General features: G+C 55.4%; 2 protein-coding genes across 3 annotated transcripts; one reads left to right on the forward strand and one right to left on the reverse strand.

Annotated features, from left to right (window-relative positions):
• Positions 1–324: 324 nt before the first annotated feature.
• Positions 325–3,295, reverse strand: LPXN (leupaxin). The gene is made up of 9 exons (XM_068684868.1): positions 3,175–3,295; positions 2,391–2,539; positions 2,197–2,252; positions 1,802–1,907; positions 1,571–1,726; positions 1,323–1,496; positions 1,168–1,249; positions 874–1,022; positions 325–787 (listed from the first exon to the last, which is right to left on the reverse strand). Exons 1-9 carry the CDS (start codon positions 3,185–3,187, stop codon positions 521–523), a joined length of 1,152 nt encoding a protein of 383 aa, XP_068540969.1. The 5' UTR covers positions 3,188–3,295; the 3' UTR covers positions 325–520.
• A 2,890-nt stretch (positions 3,296–6,185) lies between these two features.
• Positions 6,186–22,856, forward strand: ZFP91 (ZFP91 zinc finger protein, atypical E3 ubiquitin ligase). Of its 2 annotated transcripts, none has more exons than XM_068684870.1 (11): positions 6,186–6,827; positions 7,265–7,290; positions 13,721–13,936; positions 14,126–14,162; positions 14,629–14,721; positions 15,190–15,312; positions 17,560–17,610; positions 18,129–18,207; positions 18,375–18,489; positions 18,983–19,082; positions 19,427–22,856. In XM_068684870.1, the coding sequence occupies exons 1-11, from the start codon at positions 6,499–6,501 to the stop codon at positions 19,935–19,937; spliced, it is 1,680 nt and encodes a 559-aa protein (XP_068540971.1). In that variant the 5' UTR covers positions 6,186–6,498; the 3' UTR covers positions 19,938–22,856. The 2 variants fall into 2 exon arrangements, with proteins under 2 accessions (XP_068540971.1, XP_068540972.1); XM_068684871.1 differs by having other exon boundaries at positions 6,188–6,827; positions 14,632–14,721.
• Positions 22,857–22,878: the final 22 nt, after the last annotated feature.

Consider the following 22,878-nt stretch of genomic DNA (forward strand, 5'->3'; position numbering starts at 1 on the left):
GAAGGGGGGTTTGCAGAGCTGCCTTTCTGGAACCCCATCTTCTGCCCCAGCCCCGTGTTTAGGGAAGCCGTGGCGCCCTCAGACAGATTTTGCTGCAGATCGGAGCAGCTCTTCCTGCCCTGTGGCCGGGCAGCAGTGGGATGTGGCTTGGTGCTGGTTGGTTTTTGCCTGGTACAGCACGGCTCCAGCTGCTCTGCGAGGGAAAGCGGGTTGGAGAGGGGAAGAAGGGAGCTGGGGCAGAGCCCCGGGATGCAGTGGGGAGCACCTGTGGGTGCCCCCGGTTATGGGGGCGTTGCTCTCAACCCTAAAGCAAGCAGAACCAAAGCAGGGCCAGGTGTTTTATTGCTTCACAGACGGGGTAACACCAGGGATATTGGTGGATGGGACAATATGAGGGGTTTTTGGCTCAGCGGGGGTGATGCCAGGGGTGGCGATGGGTTCCAATCTGTGGGGTTTGTGGCTCACCGGGGCGCTGCCCGTGCTGATGGGGGGGCTAAGAGCGGGGAAAGGAAGCCGGGGCTCAGAGGAAGAGCTTGTCGTGGCAGGGCTGGCAGTACATCTTGTCGGCGCGCTCGCGGAAGGAGCCCTTGTGCAGCTGGCCCAGGCAGTAGGCGCAGATGAAGTGCTCGGGGTGGTACTTGCGGCCGGCGGCCGTCACGCAGCGGCCCGTCACGGGGCGCCCGCAGCCGTGGCACACGGTGCCCTGCCGCTGGTGGAAGTGGGTCTCGCAGTAGGGCCGGCCCTCCAGCTCGAAGAAGGAGCCGCTGGCGAAGCCGGTCAGGCAATCCTGGGGGGGCGAGAAGGGGACGAAGCTGGTGCCGGCACGGCTTGGGGGGTGCCCGCTCCCCTTCAGCCCAGCCCGACCCCACTCACCGCGCAGACGAAGCACTCGGGGTGCCAGACGCCCTGTAGGGCCGACAGGTAGTTGTCCGTCAAGGGCCGCTCACAGCCTTGGCACTTTGGGGCGAAGAGGGCTATGAAGTCCTGGCGGCAGTAGGGCTTCCCCTTCCGCTCGTGGAAACCTGCGGGGACGACGCCAGGATCAATTCCAGGGCTTGGGAGAGGGGACAGGGGTGCCCGGGGAAGGGGGCGAGCTGGGGAAGGGCCCCGGCCAGGGCTGGGGTGGTGGCAGGGGGCTGGGACCACCCTGTCCCTTCCAGAACAAACCATCGTCCCCAAAAACCTTCCCGCAGTGGGTGCAGAAGAAGTGCTCGGGGTGCCAAGTCTGGTCCATGGCGGTGAGGACTTTCTGCAGGGAGAGGTGAAATGAGGCTCCGGGGTGGGTGGCTGTGCGCGTAGGGGAGTTTTGGGGGAAATCTTACCTCGCGGATGGGGCCGGCGCAGTAGGCGCAGCGGGGGGAGAAAGCCTGGTGGTAATCCTCCTCGCAATACGCCTGCCCCCCCCGCTCGAAGAAGGGCTGCCCCCCCAGCTCCTGCCCGCAGCGGGCGCAGGTGAAGTGCTCGGGGTGCCAGGCTTTGCCCAGGGCCGTCAGCACCTGTGGGGTGGGAGCAGGTGAGGGTGCCCCTTCCTGGGGGGGCACAGGGATGGGAATGGGGCTTTGGGGCTCACCTTGCCCGCGATGGGCTTGCAGCAGGAGGCGCAGAGCCCGGTGGGGGTGGCGGTGATGCCCAGCTCCTGCAGGTCCCGCGTGAGGCCGCCCAGCATGTGGTCCAGGGAGGGTTCGGGACCCCCCGGCGCCCCCCCTCCCTGTCCCGTTGCTGCCAGCTGCCGGGATAAAGGGGGGTGAGGGATGGGTTCTGGGCTGCCCGTTTCCCTCCCGCAGCCAGGGGCAGGACTCACCTTGCTCTGCATCTGGCCCAGGTCGGCCAGGAGCTCATCCAGCTGCCGGGCGGCCGCCGTGGGGGTGGGCGAGGGGGGCAGCGGCTGTGGGGTCAGCGTGGGGCTGCTGCGGGTAGCACAGGGGGGGGGCTGCAGCTGCTGCCGGGGCTGGGGAGCACCGGGGACCATTCCTCCACCCAAGCAGCAATAGAGAGGTATGCTGATAGCTGGGACCACTCCCAAGGTCAGATGAGGATGTCCCTCACCCCACAGGACCCCTCCTCACCCCCCAGCCCCTCTCAGCCCATTTTGCACAAGGACCTGTTTGCTGCAGGGACACGGAGGCCACCAGGTGATGCTGGAGCTAAGGAAGAGGTAACCCTGACAGCGTGGCCACCCTCTGGCTGTTATTTTACCTGTACACGGTGTCTAAATCCTTGTGGGGAGGCTGAGCCCGGGGCGGCAGCTTCACCTGCGAGGACACATCCCTGCAGCTCAGCCCGCAGGATGCCCCCCAGTGCCCCTCAGCACCTCGTGGGCACCACCACCATGGTGAGCTCAGCGGGGGCCTGGGGGCTTTGGCCCACTTGTCAAGACCCCACAGCGTTACCTTTGGGGGTGCCGGGGCATGTTTCTTCTGGCTGCAGTTGGCTGAGGGTCTGGCCGCGGCCGTGTCCTGCTGTGCGGAGCTCGGAGCCAGCAGCGTGTAGTCCATGGAGGCCGGCCGGGAGCTCTGCTCCAGCTCCGCCAGCAAAGCATCTGCAGGGGCAGGACAGAGCTGGGACCCCCACAGCCCTCCTCCTGCCCCCCGGCACGAGGCTCGTGCCGTGCCTGCCCCTGAGGGCTGAGGAGCAGAAGTGGCCGCAGGGCGCTTTCTGCCATCGCCCTTTCTCCTTTCCAGCCAGATGCCAGGGCCCTGAGGGGCGGCGGGGGCCCTAAGCACCCTCACCCCACCGCCGCTCCCCCCCAAAACCACAGCCCCATTTCTCAGATCAGCCCCTCCGACGCTAAGGGAGGGCACAGCACTTTCTCTTTTCACTTTTCCCTCACAGCAGGAGCTGGCTTTTCACACCCCACGTAGGGCGGCCTCTTCCCCGGCCCCATCTCCCCACCCAGGGCTGCCCCCTGGCCCCCTCGGATGCGGTGCTCTTCATCTTGGGGCGGTTTGGCCCCATTTTGTGGAGCTGTGCTTGCATCACCGCCGCTCACGGCAGAAGCCTATTTCCTGCCTCAAGGCTCTCCATTTTTGGCAAAGCGCTCGCTCCGACACCCAGCTTCATCCCCCAAGCTCCTCCACCGTCCCCTCTGCAGCATCCCCAAGAAGCCCCCGACCTCCTGGAGCTCCAACCCCGCTGCAAGCTCGGGATCAGGGCTCCCCGGTACCCGAGGCTCACCCAAATCCTCCATCCTGCCTCCGCCGGGTCGCGCTGGTGGCAGGATGAGCCCTGTGGGCTCTCGGTTCCGCTCCCCAACCCTGCCTCCGCCCCCGGGGTTTGGCTCTCGGGGTTTTTCCCTTGTGGGCTGTGTGACGGTGAGAGGTGGCAGACAGCACGCCCTGGGGCACGGGCAGCCAGAGAGACCCCATGATGGGGACAGTGAGCGGCCAGTGGGGTGCTCGGGGGGCTCCTGGCTGGTGGAGCCATCCTAAAAGACAGAGATTTGGTGTCCTGCAGGGCTCAGCGCCCTCCAGAAGCCACCTGGTGTGTGTGACAAGAGGTGGCATCGCCATGCAGAGAGCACCGAAGCGTGGCACTGTGATGGAGACAGGCCCAAGGCTGATGCGGCTCCTCCAGCACAGCCTGGCCTTTTCAGGGGTGTTTCTCTGAGCCTCGGACTCCCAGCAGAGCCACCAGTGTTTCCACCAGAAGCCCTGATCACCAGTCTCAGCCATTTATCCACCACCGGGACGTTTCTGCCCCTTCTGAGCCCTGCTTCAGCCTCCGGGCTCCGCGGGCGGCCATTTCAGGTGCTGCCACAAGGCCTCGCGTGCAAGGAGGCGACAAGCCGTGGGTGTGCGCTGGCAGCCTGCCCGGCCCCGGAGAAGCAAGCTCAGCACCTCGCTGCTCAGCCTGGTCAGGCACAAAAACCCTTCCCTGCTGCATTTAGCCCCGCCGCCATCTGAACAACAGGCTGCTGGTGGGACCAGCACCATCCCCCGGGGCAGCACGGCCTCAGGAGCACCAAAACATGTCCTTCTTTTTGGGCTGTGGGGCCAGATCTTCTTCCAGGTCCATCCTATCTCCACAGATAAGGTCACCCCATGTGCCACGGGTGCTGCAGTGCCCTGCACAACCAAGCTGACGCACCACCGGGGTGAAATGGGTTCAAATTGAGCCTTTTTGTACCAAGCTGGCACGCCACGGTTCATTTAATTACTGATGCTCTCCAGAGTGGTGACAGCTCTTTTGTTGTCTGCCCACAGTGGGGACATTCAGCCGGGCACTGTCCCCAGAACAGCCACGTGGGAAGCCAAACTGCAAGTCCCGTGACACCAGGAGCCAGCCGAGGGACGAGATGAGGCAGTGCTAGCTGGTGTCACTGCCTTGCTGCCTCTTGGGGCAGGACCATTGCATCAGACACTTCCCTTTCTGCAGATAACAGAATCTCTGTGGTAGATTTGATTTACTCCCCCCCTTTCCTCTGTGATGATTTAACGCCTAATGCAAGCATTGTAAATGAAGCTTTAAATTCAGATTCTAAAGTTTCATATTATGAAACTCAAGGCCAGGTGAGGCTGATGGCTGAGCTGTGTCCCGATGATCTGAGCTGTATTTCCATGCGGTGGTTTAGCCCAGACATTTTAACAAGAGTTAAGCAATCCCGTGCCCTGCCTACGGAGGAGAAATTAAGCCACAGAGCGACTTGAGAATAACCACCCACAGCAAGACTCCGCGGTTTTAAATAAAACGGGTTTAATTTGAGAATAAATGGAAAGTCATCTCATGTCAGAAAGCACGGGTTAACTGCAGCAGAACAGTGACTTTGGAAGGTGATGTCAATCAGGTTTTCAGCTAGACGGGTCCTTGGGGAGAGGAGGAATATTTTCACCCACTTACAATACAAACAGCAGCAGCAGACATTACTTAAATTCTTCCTGGGATTTTTCTCGAGGAGAGAAAGAAACTTTTTAACCGAAAGAACCCGAGCAGAGCGACATCGGGCTGACAAAAAGCACGAGCCAGCCAAACTGCCTCTTTGCTCAAAATGAGCCTCAAACCACTGAAGTAACCAACCCCGAAGAAAGTTTGTATATCATCCTTAAAAAATGCTGCTGCCAAGCCCGCGGGCTGCCAGCGCTGTGGCAGGAGGCTGAATCAGCAGCCTCTCGCCTCGGCCTGCGAGGGACGGGCTGGATCCCTCTGCAAAGATCTTGAACTTTTCGGGTTCTTTAGGTTTAGCACCAGGACATACACTTCCTCCCCGCGGCCTGGTGCCTTTGCCAGGATGAATCAGACCGTGTGCGTTTCTCCACAACACGCTGGGTTATTACAGCGCTCCCAGGAACCGAGGAGCGTGAATGTGGAAGGGAGGGGATGAGGAACACCTCATTGCAGTGCATTTATTTATTCATTTATTGTGTTTATTATATTCTATATAATGTTGGATCCCGGGAGTTAAACAAAACCCGACCAGTTTAGCCAAGCTTTTCAGGAACCGGGGGAAAGCTGGGTTTTCTGCTGTGGAAGTGTCACCTTGTACTACAGACCGTGTGTTTGGGGGAAATAACTCTGTTTTTTGCACATAACAAGGGGGGCTCCTCCAGCAGAGCCCTCCCAGGGGCTCGGGGTGCTTGGTGGCGGTGCCGGGCCCCGCACGGCCGGGGGGGGGCTCAGGGGGTGCCGGGCGAGCCGGGCCGGGCCACGCGGGGCGACCCCACGGGGACACAGCGAGCCCCAAGCCGGGAACTACAACTCCCAGCGTGCCCCGCGGCCACTTCCGGCCAAACAGCCACCGACCCCCTAAGGCGGGAACTACAACTCCCGGCACCCCCCGCGCATGCGCGGAGGCGCGGCGGAAGCGGGGCGTCTCCCCTCAGCGCCGGCCCCGCCCCCCTTGCGCCGGCCGCCATTTTGTCACCGACTTTCACCCGCCGCCCGCCGGGGCGTTTTTTTTTTCTTAAAGGCGAAGCGGCCGCACAAAGCCGGCCCCGCCGCCGGGGCCGCGCCGGGCCGGGCCCTACCGGCAACCGCCGCGGCGAGCGGCCGGCAGGCGGCCGGGGGGGCGGCGAGCGCTACCGGCCCCCCCCCAGCGGCCTCGCCCGCCGGCCCCGGGCCGCAGGGGGCAGCCGGAGGGGCGCGGGCGGCGGCGGTAGGAGGCGCCGCGGGGAGCGGGGCGGGCCCGGGCCGGGCCGGGGGCGGCGGGGCCGGTGCCGGGGGGGGCGGGGGGGGGGGGCCGTGAGGGGAGGGGGGGAGCGTGAGGGGAGCGAGCGCGAGCGCGGCGGGCCGCACTGCGCCTGCACGGCTCGCGGCGCGCCGATTGGGCGCCGGTCCCGCCGCGGGGGCGGGCGCTGCGGGAGCGCGGGCGCTGATTGGCTGCGAGGCGGGGGGAGGCGGGGAGGGGAGGAGGAGGGGGCGGGGCTCGCGCCTCGCACCGCCTCGCGATTGGCGGCGCGGGGGCGGGGAGGAGGGCGCCGATTGGGCGAGGCCGCGCAGGGGGCGGGGCGGCGGGGCGGGAAGCAGCGCGGGGCGGCCGCCGCGGCCACTCCGCTCCCCGGCCCGATGCCGGCGGGCGGCGAGGAGGGGACCCCCGGGCACGGCCCGACAGCCGCACCCCCCGCCCGCCGCCGCCCCCCCGCGCCCGCCGCCGAGCCCGGCGACGACTCCGGGGGCAGCCGCGTGCTGCGGGGCGGCCGCGAGCGGGGCCGAGCCTCCGCCGCCAACACCGCCGCTTCCTCGGCTTCGGGGGCGGCCGCCGCCTCCCGCCGCCGCAAGGCCGAGTACCCCCGGCGGCGCCGCAGCAGCCCCGGCGCCCGAGGAGCAGCCGCCGCCGCCGAGCAGCCCGCGGCCGAGCCGCCGCCCGCGGCCAGGAAGGGCGCCCCCCGCCTCGGGTGAGTGTCGGCACCGGGACCTGCCCCCGGGCGGGGTGTGCCGGGGTCGGTCGGCCACGGGGGGGCGGCTGCAGCCCCGTCCCGAAGGGTTTTGGGGCTGGCGGCCGGCGGTGTGGCCGTACAACCCCATAGCTATCGGTATCGGGGCTGCTCGGTGCGCCCCTAACAGCGGGGTCCCTGGGGTGTGGGTGTAAGCAGCGTGGGCAGGGCTGGGGCTGCTCGCTGTGCTCTTACCCCGCAGCGTAACTTCCCCCGGGTGAGGCAATCCCTGCTGGTATCAGCCTCTGCTCGCTTCAGCTTCCTCCAGATGAGCTAACCCATATTGGTGTAAGGGCTGGGAATCACCCTTTTGAGGACATCTCCATCTAACACAGTTTCTTACTTCTGCTGCCCCACAATAAGATCTCCCTCTTACAACTACTTTTTATTTTTTCCAGGTGCACGGATAAAGCAGCCGGTAAAGGTAAGGGCTCAATGCTTGTTCGTGCAGTTGTATTCCCTCCAGAAAGTCAGGGCTTTCCCATGAAGGTAGCCAAACATCTGCTGTATCGCCCTTCCAGGGAAAGCTCTGTTGCTTGGTGACGTGCGGGTGCTTTCCAAGGTCTCTCCCAAGATTGTGGAACTGCAGCAAGCTGCCAAGGAGGCTTGCATGTGCCCAACTTGCAAAAACTTTATTCCAAATAACCACTAGGGTGTTACTTCGCTATCAGAAGCTGAGACCATACGGTGCGGCGGTTTGACAGCTCTCGAGCAGCTGGTAAAATCCGTGCTGGCATCTGTTCTGCTGCTGTCAGGAGTACAGGTGTGTGTGCTCAAGGGACAGCTGGAAGGTGGATGGAAATGAGAGCACTCAAATATTTACGCTTGTCCTTTTCTCACCTCGCAGTACCGAGCGGGTGGTGAATCTTATGCCTTGTTATTCCCTTAGGGATGAAATCAAAGTCTGGGGGGAGACATGGGAGTGGCTTAATGAGTCTTATTGGGAAGGCCTTAATGATGGGGAGCAGTGGCCAGGAGCAGAAGCTTTGTTTCTCCACTGTGAGCTCTGTCCGTCTACATAACAGCTTCCTGTAGAAAAATATTAGAGGGCCTTGCTCCTTACCCAGTGACTTCTGAAACAGTTGTGCCCCCAAATTAATAAATAAATAGGTTTTATGCAGTGTTGGTTTAGATCTGGTACGGGGAATCGTAACAGAGGATGAAATAGCAAGGGAGATCGTAGACCTGTGCAAATGAATTCATCTTTGCTGGAGCTGCTTGGTTGTTGTTTACTGGCTTTTGTGCCTAGACTTCACAGGCTGCTTTTATTCATGTAGTTCTTGAACTCTTTGACTTTATTCCTACGAGTCTATAACTTTATTCAGCTCAGGTATTGAAATCTGTCACAGATGTAGTCAGTGAGGTGTACTTCTGCAGACCAAAACAGAATTAACCAACGTGTGTTGACCTCAGACCCCACAAACATGTACATGTTTGCTGTTCACTCCATCCATCCTTCTACACCGTAAAAACTTCATCCTTCTGGGCCAAACTTTGCTAGAATATGTTTTCATACATGGCATTGCCACTTAATATGTGTAAAAAGAAGTGATATCAGGAAATATTTTGATGGTGATTGCCAGTGTGTTGAATACCTGTAAGTAGAAACGTTTACCTTGCTGGATTGCCCCATTTTTACCACAGTTTCTCAGCGTGTTCTTGGAAGTGGCAGGCGTCTGGCTGCTGGTTCCCGAGTTTGGTGTCTTTGGAGAGTGCCTTCTTAAACTTGGGCCTCCGAGAGATTCGCTTGACCTTGAATGTGAGATTAAGAAAAACATTTATTAAGTTTCTCGAGTCTTTCTTATTATGAAACTTGCAGCCAACAAGATGCCATGAACCTTTGCGTGCAAACTGGTGTTGCAGTAAAGTGCTGGGTGGGTCTGGTGGAGACTGGGAATGTCGAGTTTGCAGCTACCGGCTTGCCTTCTGACACGGGATTAATTCTCCTTCCGTGGTAGTTGGTAGTACAGGATAACAGCACAACACAAAGTTTTACATCCAGGTTGGAACATTAAATTTAATTGAGCTCAGCAGTTGCTGTTGGTGCCTGCGTGCTGGGTGAGCAGTTGGTGTGAGTGTAGCACACTGCGAAGTCCTGAGCATCTGCTGGAGAGGTGGAGAACCTGGTGCACCAAGGTTTGTGCAGTAACATCTGTAGGATCCTATACATCATATTTCAAAGTGAAATCACCACTGCTGCACTCAGAAAAGGAAGCCCAGAGGCGATGGCTGTGATGCCAGCTGGTTTGTGCCGTCGGTCGTAACCAAACTGCCATAACAGCAGAGCAAGTCGCCAGGGTTTGTGTTCCTCACGTGGAGCCACAGGATCCGAGGGTTTGCTGCTTGTTGGCTGCAGAGCAGGGCACAAAGGTCCGTCAGTGCAGGCCCCATGGGAAGCTTACTGCAAGGGTAAAGTCGAGGTGTGTTGTGTCAGAGCTGGCGTGCTGCTGTGCACCACGGCAGCTGCAGAGTCAGCGTACCGGTGGTGGTTCCTGCCCGGCCTGCTTAGTCATGCAAGTGCAATATTTCCTTCGTGTGCTCCTGTGGAATATTGGTGAGATAAGTACAGCGTTTCATCTTTGCTTGAAAACAGATCCATACAGCTGTATAAATCCCATCCGACTTTCTACGACGCTGCGTGCTCTCGGGGAAATAATTCTCATTTCTGTTAGGCCCGAGTAATTACTGGAATATAGATTTAATGAATGTATTCCATGTCCTCCACTCAGTGAATTGAAAATCAGGTGCTTACAGTGCAGAGAGCGGGCATTAGCAGGAGCTGGGGGGTGGAACACTGTTGTTAGGTGTTCCCAGCTTTGGAGAGCTCTCCTGGTGATTTGTTCCTCGCTATTTCTCTTCCTGCTCTCTTGGTATGAGGCCACTGCAATGTGCTTTGTGGGTGGCTGGTATTTTAGCTGTGCTCCCATCACGCTGGCTTTCGGGCTGTGCTGAAGGGGAAGCCAGAGAGAATTACTTCAAGGACTGGGAAATGGTGTGGGGAACACGAGGCTGCTCTCTAGCAGCCTGCTTCCAACAGAGAGACAACACGAATCCACAAATTCAGGGGAGATGGAAAACTTTAGGGCTTGAACCGTACAAAGCTGTGCTGTAGGATAGATAACTCGTATTACACCTCGTTATTTGTGTTCTCAGAGCTTCAGGCTGCTGTGGTAATGACTGCTTTTCTTGAGGCGTTTGTCAGTGTTTTGAAAGAGATGACACGACTTATAATCAAGCCTTCTAAAAACGTGCTGCATTTAAACAGCTCGGGCTGCCCGTGCCTACTCCGACTCCTGGGAGGATTTTCCTGTGCCCTGTACGTTCAACTTCACAGATATTTTAGGGGAAAAAAAAGCTATTCGGATAGAGGCTTACAGCAGGATTTATTTCCTGACTGGTTTGTTGGTTGTGCCATCACCACATGGGGCATTAAAGATGTTTTACGTGTTTGGTATGTGCAATTAAAGCCGTGCTCAGACAGGTGTACACGTTGTGATGCAGTTGCTTTTATGCCAGTCACTCTGAAACTTAATAATTCATAGTTGATTCTTTTCCCTTCCCATAGTTGTACGAAGAAAGGTTCATGTTTTATTGCTGCAGGCTCACAGGAGGCGGGTAAATAAAAGCTCGAACATCTGAACAAGTGTGGCTGGAAACAGCTGATGCAGAGTCCCAACAGCTCCGATTTCTGGGAGTAATCGAGTGGATTTTCGGGTGCCAGCAGGGCGGAGCTGGAAGGCAGCAACGCGTGGTACCTCTCCTACAAAAGGCTGGCTTTAGCAGGCTGTGGGATGTGTGAGCACTGCTCCGGTCCTTGGCCCAGGCACGCTCTTAACGCTTGCTGCATCCAGTGGTTGTAAAAACAAAGGCAGTAAGCACCTGCCTGTGGGAACATTGGCCTATAAAGTGATGCTTTTATATTTATTTATATGAATGGTGTGGGACCCTGGGATGCCCAGCACGCTGAGTGAGGATGGGATGCTACCGGGTAAACTCTTGTAGGGAAGTAGAACAGTGCCCAGAGTCTGTTCTTTTGGTAGCCTGAGCTACTACAACAGAGCTACAGCTCTGCACCGAGTTTCCTCCCAAGTTTCCTTCTTTTTTTCCCTTTTCTGACTTTCAAGTGAATGTACCTCCATCACTCTGATGTATTTTCTGCCCTGGACGCTGTTAGCTGGAAGGCAACTGGGAAGGATCAGCAGGATGGTGAAACTACCCCAGAATTAAAGAAACTACCCCAGAATGGCAGCTGCTTTTAACACAAAGTTACTTAGTTAAGGGAGAGTTCAAGGTAGGAGAGACTCCAAGGTTTGACCAAAGGATCAAAGGGACCGATAGGATTTCAAGGGGTGGATTTTTCCCCGTATCTCTTGACTGGCTTCCCGTAAGATGCTGGCACCCACCCAGCCTGCAACTGGCTCCTGCTGAGGCAGCTGGAGGAGGCAGATCTCTGCACGGGAGGGCCTGCAGGGCAGTGTGAGTGCAGGGGCAGCTGCAGCCTTTCTAATTTAGTGTGTTCTTTGTTTCAGTCTCGAGACACTAGAGCAGCATCTTCCTTTCTGGAAGGACAGAGCCCGATTAGCTGTAGCGACAACACTCGCTCCGTTTATCTTATCTTGCTCCTCTCTGTAATTAGCCGAACCCTGTGAGCTGAGGAGCACGTGGGCTTTGGTGCAGACACGTTTGTGGGAGAGAGGGGCAGCACAGCACTCACCCGCACGGCCTAGGCTTGGCCAGGTTAAGTGTGGTACCCAAGCCAGGACTGAAAATAGCTGTAAGGTTAATTACTGCAAGGTGAAGTTAATTGGGAGATGTGGGCATCTCTTACGGATGACAGACGAGGACAACCACGATGCAGATGTGAGTGGTACAGTGTCCTGCCTAACCTCAGAGGTGTGTGGAGGAATCCTAATTGTAATTCTACAATTTCAGTTGTAGATTGATCCTAATCTTAATTGTAATATCTCTGGTGAGCCTTGTGATCACCTCTAAAGCCAGATCGGGTGGGTTAGACAGCGAAGCAGCATGGGGAGTTCTGCTCTTCTCCAAGACAGCTGCCAACTCTGCTATTCCTCTGCTTCTGGATGTGCAGGCTGGGTCCCTCAGAAAGCTGTTTCTGTGAATTTAAAAGGAAATTTGGATATGGGAAAGAGACTGGAAACTCAATTAAAAAAAAAAAAGGGACTTTCTGTTTCCTATTTTAGATTTCAGGCAAGCCCAAACACTTGTAGACAGTGCTGAAGGAGATGTAAAAGTAAAAAAGGGAGTTCATGAGGAAAGGCTTTAATATTAAACTCCCTGACCTCAGAGCAATGAGGCCAAGCTGCCAGGTGAGCGGTGCCTCAGGTGTGCTTCGTAGGAATCCTTTCTGAGGGAGGTCTGCTTCCACTCCCTAAGTGTGATCTATAAAATACTAGCTCTTACCAAGAAATCACCACATGATTGGTTTTCCAAGGGAATAACCATCTTTTTGAGAGCAGCAGTGTGTGTGAACGCTGGTAGAATGGTAGTGCTTGATGGGAAAACTGGAGAATGGTTTCAAAGTGGCTTTGAGTTCGATTTACCGTTCAAAACTGAGGATGATCACGATTAGGATTTGTAACCAACGTGAACTCTGTCTGATTTATGAGATCCATACACCTTTTTTGGCTTCCTGGTTGCAGTCCGTGCTTTGAGGGACTTGGCTGTGCACGTGTAAGATATCAGACTTGGTTGCTGTTTCACAACGAACTTGCGAGGCCTTGTATCCTATATTCCTTCTGATTTTTCAGAGGTTGGTGATTCCAGCTCAGTTGATAAGGGCTGAATACCAAACAAGATGCTGGAAGTTCAATTCAAAAAGCTTGATGCAAAATTAAAGAAGAATTCAGGTGGGAGGGGACCTCCGGAGGTCTCTGGTCCTGGGTTCAACCCGGAGTTCCCATCCTGTTGCTCAGGGGCATTTTCCATCCAGGTCGTGAAGCCCTCCAAGGATAGAGGTCACACAGCCGTGCTTCCAAGCCCCTCTTCCAGCCCGTGACTGTCCTCTTGGGGCAAACTGCTGGTGCTTGAGCAGCACAATCCCCCAAACCAGACAGCTGTGTAAAGGGATTTAAGGAAAAAGGAGGGAGTCAGAGCTGAGGCTAGAGCACGGGCCCTGTGCCCCACTGCGGGTGCTTTGTGTGCTGATGCAGAGACAAACCTGGAGTGCCAAGCCGAGCCAGCTGCTTGGGATGGGTTTCTTTAGCATGTGGTAGGTGAAATATCAAAAAGCATTTGAGTTCATCGAGGCCTGGTGTTCCAGCAACCACCAGAAAGTGAAATCAGGTGAACCGTACTTGGAAGCCTTAATTTTTGAAGGGATGAACTTGCTCACCTATAATTTTCGGCAGCTCTGTTATCTTGCCAAAGCGTATCTGGAGGTCAGCCAAAAAGAAACCACCTGCAGAAGCCATAAACGAGTGCAGAGACCTCAGGCTAGCGGTGCTTGTGATGCTTCTTGCTCTAGCACGAGAGCAGAAACATCCAGTTTGGATTCCTCTGGATCAGTACCAGGTGAACGTTTCGGATTAAATACGTGCTTGGGGGATTCTCCAAACACAACTTTTAATACAGACCAATTCTGAAACTAGCCTGTCATTAAACAGTTGCTGAGGTTTACGAATGGTTGTGTTGCTCAGGCGAGATCAGAGCCAGCAAATAATCGTCCTACACACCTTTATCAGAGGCAAACATGAGCTATTTTTAAATATTTGTGTCTTTACTCGGAGGCAATGGGGAACTGTGCTGTTCCACACCGTGCAAGGGGCATGAAATAACCGTGATGTTCACCTTTATTCCTAGTAGCACTAACGGGACCACAACATGTGTTTCAGATCCCAAAGAAGAGAAGGAAGAGGAGGAGGTTTCCAGCCTCCTCAGCCATGGCTCCGCTGCCGGCGCAGCCCGGCCCAGCAGAAGCTGGCGCAGCAGCAGGTCGGCCGCTGCGGCCCGCCAGCGCGACACCGAGAACTCGCGTGCCTCCAGGTCCAAGACTGGCTCCCTGCAGCTCGTCTGCAAGTCAGAACCAAACGTGGACCAGCTCGAGTACGGTACGTGGGCAGCCCTGGCTCAGAGGCAGATCCTGGGGACCTCTGAAGGGAGCTGCACGTGGCTGGTGCAGGCGTGGTGCCTCCTGCCACCAGTGCTCCTGGTGCTGAAGGGTGGTGGAGGTATCTCGAGACAGGTGAGCTCGCTGCAGAGATTGCAGGTTGAAACTTACTGGTGGCTTTTCCTTTCAGAGGTCACAGAAGAGCATCAGTCTCCAGCTGGAATCAGGTAGGAAGCTCTTACTTTGCGGTGTTTCTTCATATTTAATGTCAAGATGGGGGAAAAACACAATCTCAGGCTTTTCAAAGGCTTGTGACGTGGTCTGTGGAAAGAATAGTAATTGTGCTCATGCAGTCCTGAACCTCTGTATTTTTGTTTTGGGTCGCTGATGGACTGCAGCTGTCAGGAGGTGTGGAGAAATGTATTTGGTGGGGGTGGGCATCTCACCTCGTAGCTTTATTCCTTCTGCTGTAACTGGTTGGGCTCACGAGAAGGGGCTGCTCTGCCTAGCCTGTCTGCTTTGGCTGTCATTGTGCTCCTTAGGCAGTGCAAGCTGTTAGCTTTCCACAGCCTTGTGGAATGTAAAAATGCAGTGTAAAAGTGTCATTCCTATCCCGTAGGGTGGTGCATGAATATCTTTGCAGTAGTGCTGAAATTGCTGCTGCTAAGCTCCTCTGTTCTCCTTTTCTCCCAGCAGCGATGACGAGGAAGAGATCCTTGTCAGCGAGGAAGAAGTTCCCTTCAAAGACGATCCAAGAGATGAAACCTACAAGCCCCATCTAGAAAAGTATATTAAATTACCTACTTACTGTTTGTAGGGCAAGAACAATTGTGACATGATAGTTGAAGCTTAATGTGACCCAGAGAACCTGTGTGACTTGCTGAGGTGAAATTGAACTGAGTTTCCCTACTGCCTACAGCTATTGGGGCCATTTTTCTGTCATAGTTTGAAGCTATTAGAGCCCTGCTGGCTGTCAGGTTCTCCAGCGATCCTACTTCCCAATTAGAAAAAGGGATTTGATTAAAGTATGAACTACTACCCAGTTTTTGCTTAAATCTCTGTGAAACGCAGACGCTACTTTTTAGTAGTATGGCAGGAGAGAAGCCCTTGGTGTTAGCATGTCAAAGAACCAGGCGCTGCCAGCCAGAGGTGCTCAAAAGAGGCTAAGAGGAGAGAGAGGCATGAGGGTGTCTTTGAATACATGCAGGTGGCCACTTAACATGGGAGTAATACGCTGTGGTTGTGTCTTTGTAGGGAAACTCCAAAGCAAAGGAGAAAAGCTGGCAAGGCAAAAGAGGAAAAAGAGAAGCAGAAAGAGATTAAAGTAGAGGTAAAAGAAGAGAGCGAGTTTCATGAAGATGAAGAGCCACCAAGGAAGTGAGTAACATTCTGGAACTGTATGTACGGGTCTGTATTATATACTTGGCACTCTTGGTAGTGTACAAGGGTAGTTTTATTGTTGCTTTCCCCCTTCTGGGTCTGAAAGAATAGGGCAGAGCCTCTTGTTCTTACAGAAGTGCAGCTTCCTAGTGTCTTGCCTGTGTTTGGCAAGGAAAAATGGTTCATGTTTTCATCTAGTTAGGGAAAGTTTTTCCATAGTGTGGTTTAGTCAGCCTACCTGGATACAAGCACATCCTGTGAAATACTCAAGAGTTCTTAAAAAATAGGCTTCAGTTGTGATGTCTGAAGTGTTAGGCTTATTAGACTGTGTTAGAAAGCAGTCTGGGAAGGCCAGTTCTCTTCTGCTGTGTGCCTGGAGAAGGATGGGAGAGCACTCTGTACGCATCAAGTGTCATTTTAACATGTTTGGGACTAACGCAACAAAGCCCAGGAAAAACAGCTGGGTTCTCCCCTGTTTTGGAGAAATAAAGAGAACAAACTTCCATTGCCTAGTTGGTCACTGGTACTTGGAGTGGAGCCTCAAAATATTTGAGTGTCCTCTCACTTGAACTCAATTCTGCAGCTTGCCTTCTGGCAAATGAGAGAGATGGGACTTGTGTCAGGGTCCAAATCATTGATGTAGGCTGGAAAAAAAACTTTTGCACTTGATCTCAGCCATGAGAAATGGGAGCAAATGTGGCTCCCTCTGCTGGCCTGCGGTGCGGGGCTTTGCACGCCTCTGTTGGAACTTCTGGTGCTGTTTCTAAGCAGCTTTCTGTAGCAGGACTGATTTATTGTGGAGGGAAGTACAGATGTTTGTGTTTTGGAGAAGGTTTTCTCCTCCTAAAGGTGGCCTTCGGAGACTTGTGGTTGTGTTGCTGGATTGGTGCTGCTTTTGCCCCTAAGAACCCGTGCAGCTTCTGAAGGCTTGGCCTGAATGCTGAGTGCCTGCGCAGCTTGTTTACTGGCGTGGCCTCACCATCGATAAAGATGTCTCAGTACAGTCTAGAAAAGACTGACTGCATCAGCCTGCTGTTAAGTGTCTTGGTGCAGCAGTATGATCGAGCAGGCGCAGTGTTTGGGGTAGAGCTATTGCTTGGGGCTTGGATTTCACATGTAAACGCAGGTCTGCTCAGAGCACAGATCCTATTTTGTCTTGACGGGTGTGTAAGCTGTTACAGTTAATTCAGACAACTGAAAAATAGCTGCTGGACCATCAATCCCTTTCTTCCTAGCCTCCCAGACTGACGTGTTTCACGTGGTGTGAAATGTTGCCCAACAGAGCAGAGGAAATAAAAGGCACCATCAATTCTGGACTGTGAGGGCCAAATTATATGTTTATAAAAAATTCATTAGGATATGGGAGGGCTTGTGAGAGCAAACCACACAAAGCATTTACTTCGCGAGAATATTGCCTTCCTCTGAATCTGCATCAAACTTGGTCTTTATTGATTTATCTAGAGCTTGCATTAATGAGGCAATAGCTTGCTAACTGTCTGCAGCAGCGACTTATAAGCAGAATCTTGTGTGCTCACGTGCAGCCTGGAAAGGTCTGAGTTTAATCAAGGGCTACGAGTTGTTCAGACAGTCGCAGGTTGAAAGGAAAAATGTGAAGCATGTGAAGCCTGGCAGAGGGTTTTTAAAATAGCAGTTCCTCACTTTATTGTGGCAGGAGACTTGGTAATTTGTGACCACAGCCTGCTGGGCTGTGGCTGCCTGGTACCTGTTTGCTGGTGTTTGATGGGCTGGGGATGGCGGGGCTGAGGCAATGCGGGAAAACGTTCTCACTGCTAGGTTTGGCCCTAGTCTTGCAACCACAGCTCACTCGGCTGTATCGGGAGAGGCAGAGTGGTGTGAGATCTGCCACAAGCCACCAAATGCCACGCAGGAAAAAGTGTGACCCAGGTATCAAACATGTGAGGATTGTTCTGTCACAGGGACTGGTCTTCTGTGTGATGCAGGAGCTGTGCAAATTGCAGGGACAATTCAATGAAGGCCTGGTTACTTGCTTTCCTTAGGGCACTGCCCGTCTACCCCAGGAGTAATAACTCCTTTGAAACTCCTTTGAAGCTCATCAGCCACTTTGATCCAGAGCAGGTGCCTGTTTAATTCCGAGTTGCTGGGTGCAGTGTTATTTTTTCAGCCTAAAATTGCAGGAGAGTTGTGTTGTAGCACACTGCTGAAAACCTCTGCCCAGTACCAATGCGAAGAAACCTCTTTGAATTCTCTCTGTATCTGCTGCAGGAGGGGAAGGAGAAGAAAGGATGACAAGAGCCCGAGGTTGCCCAAGAGAAGGTAAGTGACACCCCTCTACTCAGTCGTGCTCTGAAGACTTGCTTCCTCTGTGTCCTACACAGATGCTAATAGTCTGAGGCATCTCTCTCACGCAATACAGAAATCTGCATTAAAGGGAGAAAAAAAATATTAGCATGTACTGACTTCCCTGCTTTTTTTTTTTGCATTTTTTCCCTGTGGGTGTTGAATTTGGTTTCTTCCCAGCTGTTTTTTTTAACCTTACCTGAGTTGACCCCTGCCCCGGCAGTGTACAGGGGTAAGGTTTAGGGGAGCCTTGCATCTGGGTTTTTTTCAGTTCTGGTGAAAGCCCTCAGATGTTTCTAGGAACAGAGCAGACTCTTGGCCAGAATCTCTATCAGCACGGCACAAACAGGAATACTGGAGCAGTGATCCCTTGCTCTCACGTTACTGAGCTGCTCTCACGTTACTGAGCTGCACTCACGTTCACTTATCTCACGCTGCCTTCCCTTGGGATTTCTCAGCTGACCTCTCTGCTCGTTTCCTTACCGACCTCTTAGGAAGAAGCCCCCGATCCAGTACGTCCGCTGTGAGATGGAAGGCTGTGGCACCGTCCTGGCTCACCCGCGTTACCTGCAGGTGGGCTGCGATGTTCTGCTGCTTCCTGATGTGTGTGAGGGCAGGGGAGGGCCATCTGCACCAGGGCCTCCCACTGTGGAGGGGGGCCATCAGGGATCAGAGGGCTTCAGCCATCATCTGAGCTGTGTAAAGAGAGCTTACAGCCTTCCATTTCTCTTCTTTTCCAGCATCACATCAAGTACCAGCACTTGCTGAAGAAAAAATACGTCTGTCCCCATCCCTCCTGCGGTCGGCTCTTCCGCCTCCAGAAGCAGCTCCTGCGGCATGCCAAGCACCACACAGGTACGGGGAGCTGGGAGACAGATCCAAACTCCTCCTGGAACAGAGGGAGGGTGGAGGGGAAGCCTCCAGTGCTTACGGAGAGAGTGAAGCTAAGGCAGGTGGTACAGACTTGCAGCAGTGGGAGAATATTACTCACTCCCAGATTACAATCTTTTAAGGAAATGAAAGGAAATGGGCCATGGAGTTCTCGATTCACCCTCTGGCAAGTATCATTCAGGGGTTCTGGAGAGGGATAAAACGAGCCAAGCTTTATCCTAATTTGCCACCCTTCAGCACTGGTCAGAATGGCTAATTAGCTCGTAGAGTCTTAATCATGCCTTAACTCTCCATCAGTTTCTGTGGTGTCCTGTGGGACACCTCCTCCCCTGCTGTCTGCTGGCCTCCCAGCACTTCTCGTCCTGCTGCTTCCTGGGCAGCTTTGCCTGCAGCGTGAGGGCAGGGAGAGCCAGCAGGGCTGCAGGGGAGTAACGCTGCGACTGGTGTTGCTTTTCAGATCAAAGGGATTACATCTGCGAGTACTGCGCCCGGGCGTTTAAGAGTTCCCATAACTTGGCGGTGCACCGAATGATCCATACGGGCGAGAAGCCCTTGCAGTGAGTACCTCTGCCTGTCTCTCACCCTCCCGAGTGACCCGTGGATATATCTGCTCTGAGAGCAGCTCTGAAGGCAGGGCTGGGACCTGGTCCTGGAGTCCCTGCTCCCTTTGAGCACGCAGCTGTGGGAGTGTTCGGATTGCTGCTTGTTGTCTCACCTGTTCCTTCAGGCAGTGCCTTAGATCTGAGGAGCGTGAGTAAGCCCCTGTAAATCTCTCTGGAAGAGCTGGCGCCGTGGTGGCATCCCGTTAATGAGCCCCTGCTGCTTTCCTGGGCTGCCTGTGTCTGCACAAAGGCGTGCCGATGGCCCCTTTGTCGTGACCTCCCCCTCTCCCCTTCCCCAGGTGTGAGATCTGTGGGTTCACCTGCCGGCAGAAGGCCTCCCTGAACTGGCACATGAAGAAGCACGACGCCGACTCCTTCTACCAGTTCTCCTGCAACATCTGCGGCAAGAAATTCGAGAAGAAGGACAGCGTCGTGGCCCACAAAGCCAAGAGCCACCCCGAAGTGCTCATTGCCGAAGCACTGGCCGCCAACGCGGGTGCCCTGATCACCAGCACTGACATCCTGGGCACCAACCCCGAGGCCATGGCGCCGCCCACCGATGGCCAGGGCCTCCCCCTTCTTCCCGACCCCCTGGGGAGCGCCGCCCCGGCCGATTGCCTGCTGCTGAACCCCGACGGGATGCCCAAGACGTATTGCGGCGGGGCGGAGCGCGTGAGCCTGGTGGCTGACGGCAAGCTCTTCGTGGGCGGCGGCAGCAGCGCGACCCCAGAAGGGCTGGTCATGAACACAGAGATCCTGGGAGCCACCACGGAGGTGCTCATCGAAGATTCAGACTCCACTGGACCCTAGTGGGCGGGGAGCACGTGGGTGCTGGGACAGCTCGGACTCTGTATTTAAAAAGGAAAAATGATGGAGACGCGTGTTGAAAGAGAGAAAAGCTAAGCAAAAACCTAAAATACTAGTAAATAACCGAAGGGTCTGCTCTCCTCCGGCGTGGATCACGGCACGTCCTCTTTCTCCCAACCACTTCTGTCTTGTCACTGCTCCTTGGTAGGAAAGGGGCACGCGCCGCCGTTACCAGAGCAAGTTGGACCGAGCGACGGATTTCTCTGAGGGAGGGGGAATGGCCGAAACCCTTTGCTCTGCCCCAAAGCGATGCCTTTCTTGACGTGGCCCCGCTAGGAAGCGTTTCGGTGCGCTCTGGACGAGTTTCTTAGGACTCCCTTCCGCCCCGTGGTCCCGACTTCTATGCATCACTGCACTCTGGTCCTTGCAGTCTCCTTCTTCTTCCTGGGGCTGGGAGGTTGGCTTGGCACTTTAGGCCCCCTCGGCAGGGCGAGCTGCGGAGGAGCGAGCGCGCGTCCCCGGCCTCGCCGCGCTGCTCTGCTCCGTCTCTGGCAGGAAGTTGAGGGAACGCCCTGGCTCGTAGATCATGTTTGCTCGGAGAGGCCCCGGGGGCTACGGGAGCCCTGCGTGGGAGAGAGGCAAGGAGGAGCATCCCAGTTTGACGACAGTAATTTGCACTTTGAACATGTTTCGTTTTTGTGTTGTGGTAACGAGATTCCTTATTTATTGATAAAAAAGGGTCGGTATTTTTGAGTTCTGTTCTGGGTGGGTGGGGGTGGAAGGGGTTCGGGCTGTTCCCCAGGGAGCGCGCCGTGCCATCCTGACCTCCGCTGGGAGGAGAGCTGAGGGGAGGCAGTGCTCTGGAGGCAGATCTGTCTCGTAGCTTTTCCAGAGTAGAGGGAGAGCCCGGAGAAGAGCCTGCTTGCAGTGGGAGTCTTTGCGGCAGCGTTTTAGCAGGAGGATGAGGTGAGTGCTGGAACAGCTGGCTCTTGTCTCCTTCCCTCCCAGCTCCTCGCGTTAAGTGCTCTTTCTGCGCCCCCTGACTCTCGCAGGGAAGGACATCGTTAGCCAGGAACTTGTTCTCGTGACTTAGGGCCCTTGTGAGCCGCTTGCTGGTGGGGGATGCCGCGCTCCTCATCCACCTCTGCCTCTCCTTTCCGGGTCTAGGCGAAAGATCCAGAAGCAGAGACCGGGTCCGGTCGTCTCAGGAGAATTTATCCCAGGCGATAGGCTGAGGGAGGAGGAGGAAGGGGCTGTCAGCTCGCTCCCTGCCTCTGTTTTTCTGTTTTCTGCACAAAACGCCGCTGCTTTCCCCGGAGCCTGGTGGTTTGAGTGTCGCCTGCTGGCGTAGCTGGGACAGCCCCGAATTCTCGGAGAGGCTCGCGTGGGATGTGACACGTTTGGTAGTGAGACTCGGATCTTTCTCGCTCTGTTCTCTGAAACTGTGTGTGGAGACTCAGTGGCCTTGAATTCTTAGTGTTTTTTTTTCTTTTGGAAGAGGTGAAAAATAACCTGGGCTTTTCGTTTGTTTACTTGTTTTCTTTCTTTCTGTTTGGTTGGGTTTATGTGCTTGGAACAGAGCCCCAGTGTCTTGTCCAAGCGCACGGTCAGCAGCATCGGTCTGTAACACGGCAGCCAGGCAAAATCGGGGATCTGGGGGCTGGAGAACAGCAATAAAATGTGGAATTCAGTTGGAAACTCTTACAGGAAACTGACTCTAAACACCCACTCTATCCCCTGCCCTGCCTGGAAATCCAGCTGTGGCCCGAGCCTGAGAGCTTGTATGGGGTCGTTTGTCCTGATTTCCCCTTTCCCTTCCCCACTGACACTGATGTCTGTGTCGGAACAAGCCAGAATGCTTCTGGTGGTGGGGCAGCTTGTGCTCGGGCAGTCTGCAACCCTGGCATCTCGTGATCTGGGTGTGAGCATCCCCTGTGGCTCCCGTGCTTCTCCTGGGGGTAGGCAGGAGGGCTGCAGCACCCCTGGGCGGGCAGCTCCGGGAACACCCCGCATGGCAAATGGGCAGGGGGTGGTGAACCACACGAACCCGTTTCCTTAGTTGGGGTGATACAACCTCTTGTTTAGATCAATTTTGTGATTTCCAGGGAGAAGTTTTAGGTTGGCCAGTTGGTTTTCCCCCCTCCCCATACCCTTCCCTACCTAAAGGGACAAAGAGAGGATCAGACCCAACCCTGCTGGTTTCACCCACCAGCAGCGAGGGTCTTCAGCCCGGGGCAGTAGGGTCAAACCCCTCTCCTGCCTCAGACCCCGCTGCCTGTAGGGGATGTGCCAGCCTAGTCGGGGCTGCCTGCTTTGCCCCCGGGTTGCTGCAGCCCCTCTGCTGCTTTTCATGCCCTGCCACCGCCCCCCCGGAGGAGCGGAGCCGGCAGAGCCTTGCACAGAACACTAAACGAAAGGGAGAGCTTGGGGTTTTGTTCTCCAAGACTGACACTAAAACGCTTCTGGGCCACCAGCTTGCTCCCCAGCGGTGCTGCCCCGCTCGGCACCCGGCTGGGAGGCGAGGGAGCCTGCCTCGGCCTGCGCCTGCCCCTGCTGCCCTGGGCAGAGCAGCGCAGTCGTGGCAGCGGCGGCGGGATCCGGCAGCTTGCTCGCCTCCCACCTCATTCCTGGCCTCGAGACCTCCGCTCCCTGCCTCGCCCTCCCCTGCGCCCCCTCATAGCTGCCCTTTTTTTTCTTTTTCTGGTCTCGGCGGGTTGCCTGCCTGTCCTCTAACCACAGCCTGCTCGCCCTGCTGCAGGAGAGACTGGTGTAACTCCTTCCCTCTGCCCTCCCGTGCCCTACAACTGACACAGCCCTCCTGCCGCCCCTCCCCTCGGCGTCTCTCCTTCACTCGCATGCAGTTTGCTTCAATAAATTATTGTAGTAGTTTGCAATAAACTTCTTTTTGTATTTTCCCCTGTATTTATTTATTATTACTATTTTT

This window comes from Anas acuta, chromosome 5 (genome assembly GCF_963932015.1).
Source record: "Anas acuta chromosome 5, bAnaAcu1.1, whole genome shotgun sequence".
Lineage (NCBI taxonomy): Eukaryota > Metazoa > Chordata > Aves > Anseriformes > Anatidae > Anas > Anas acuta.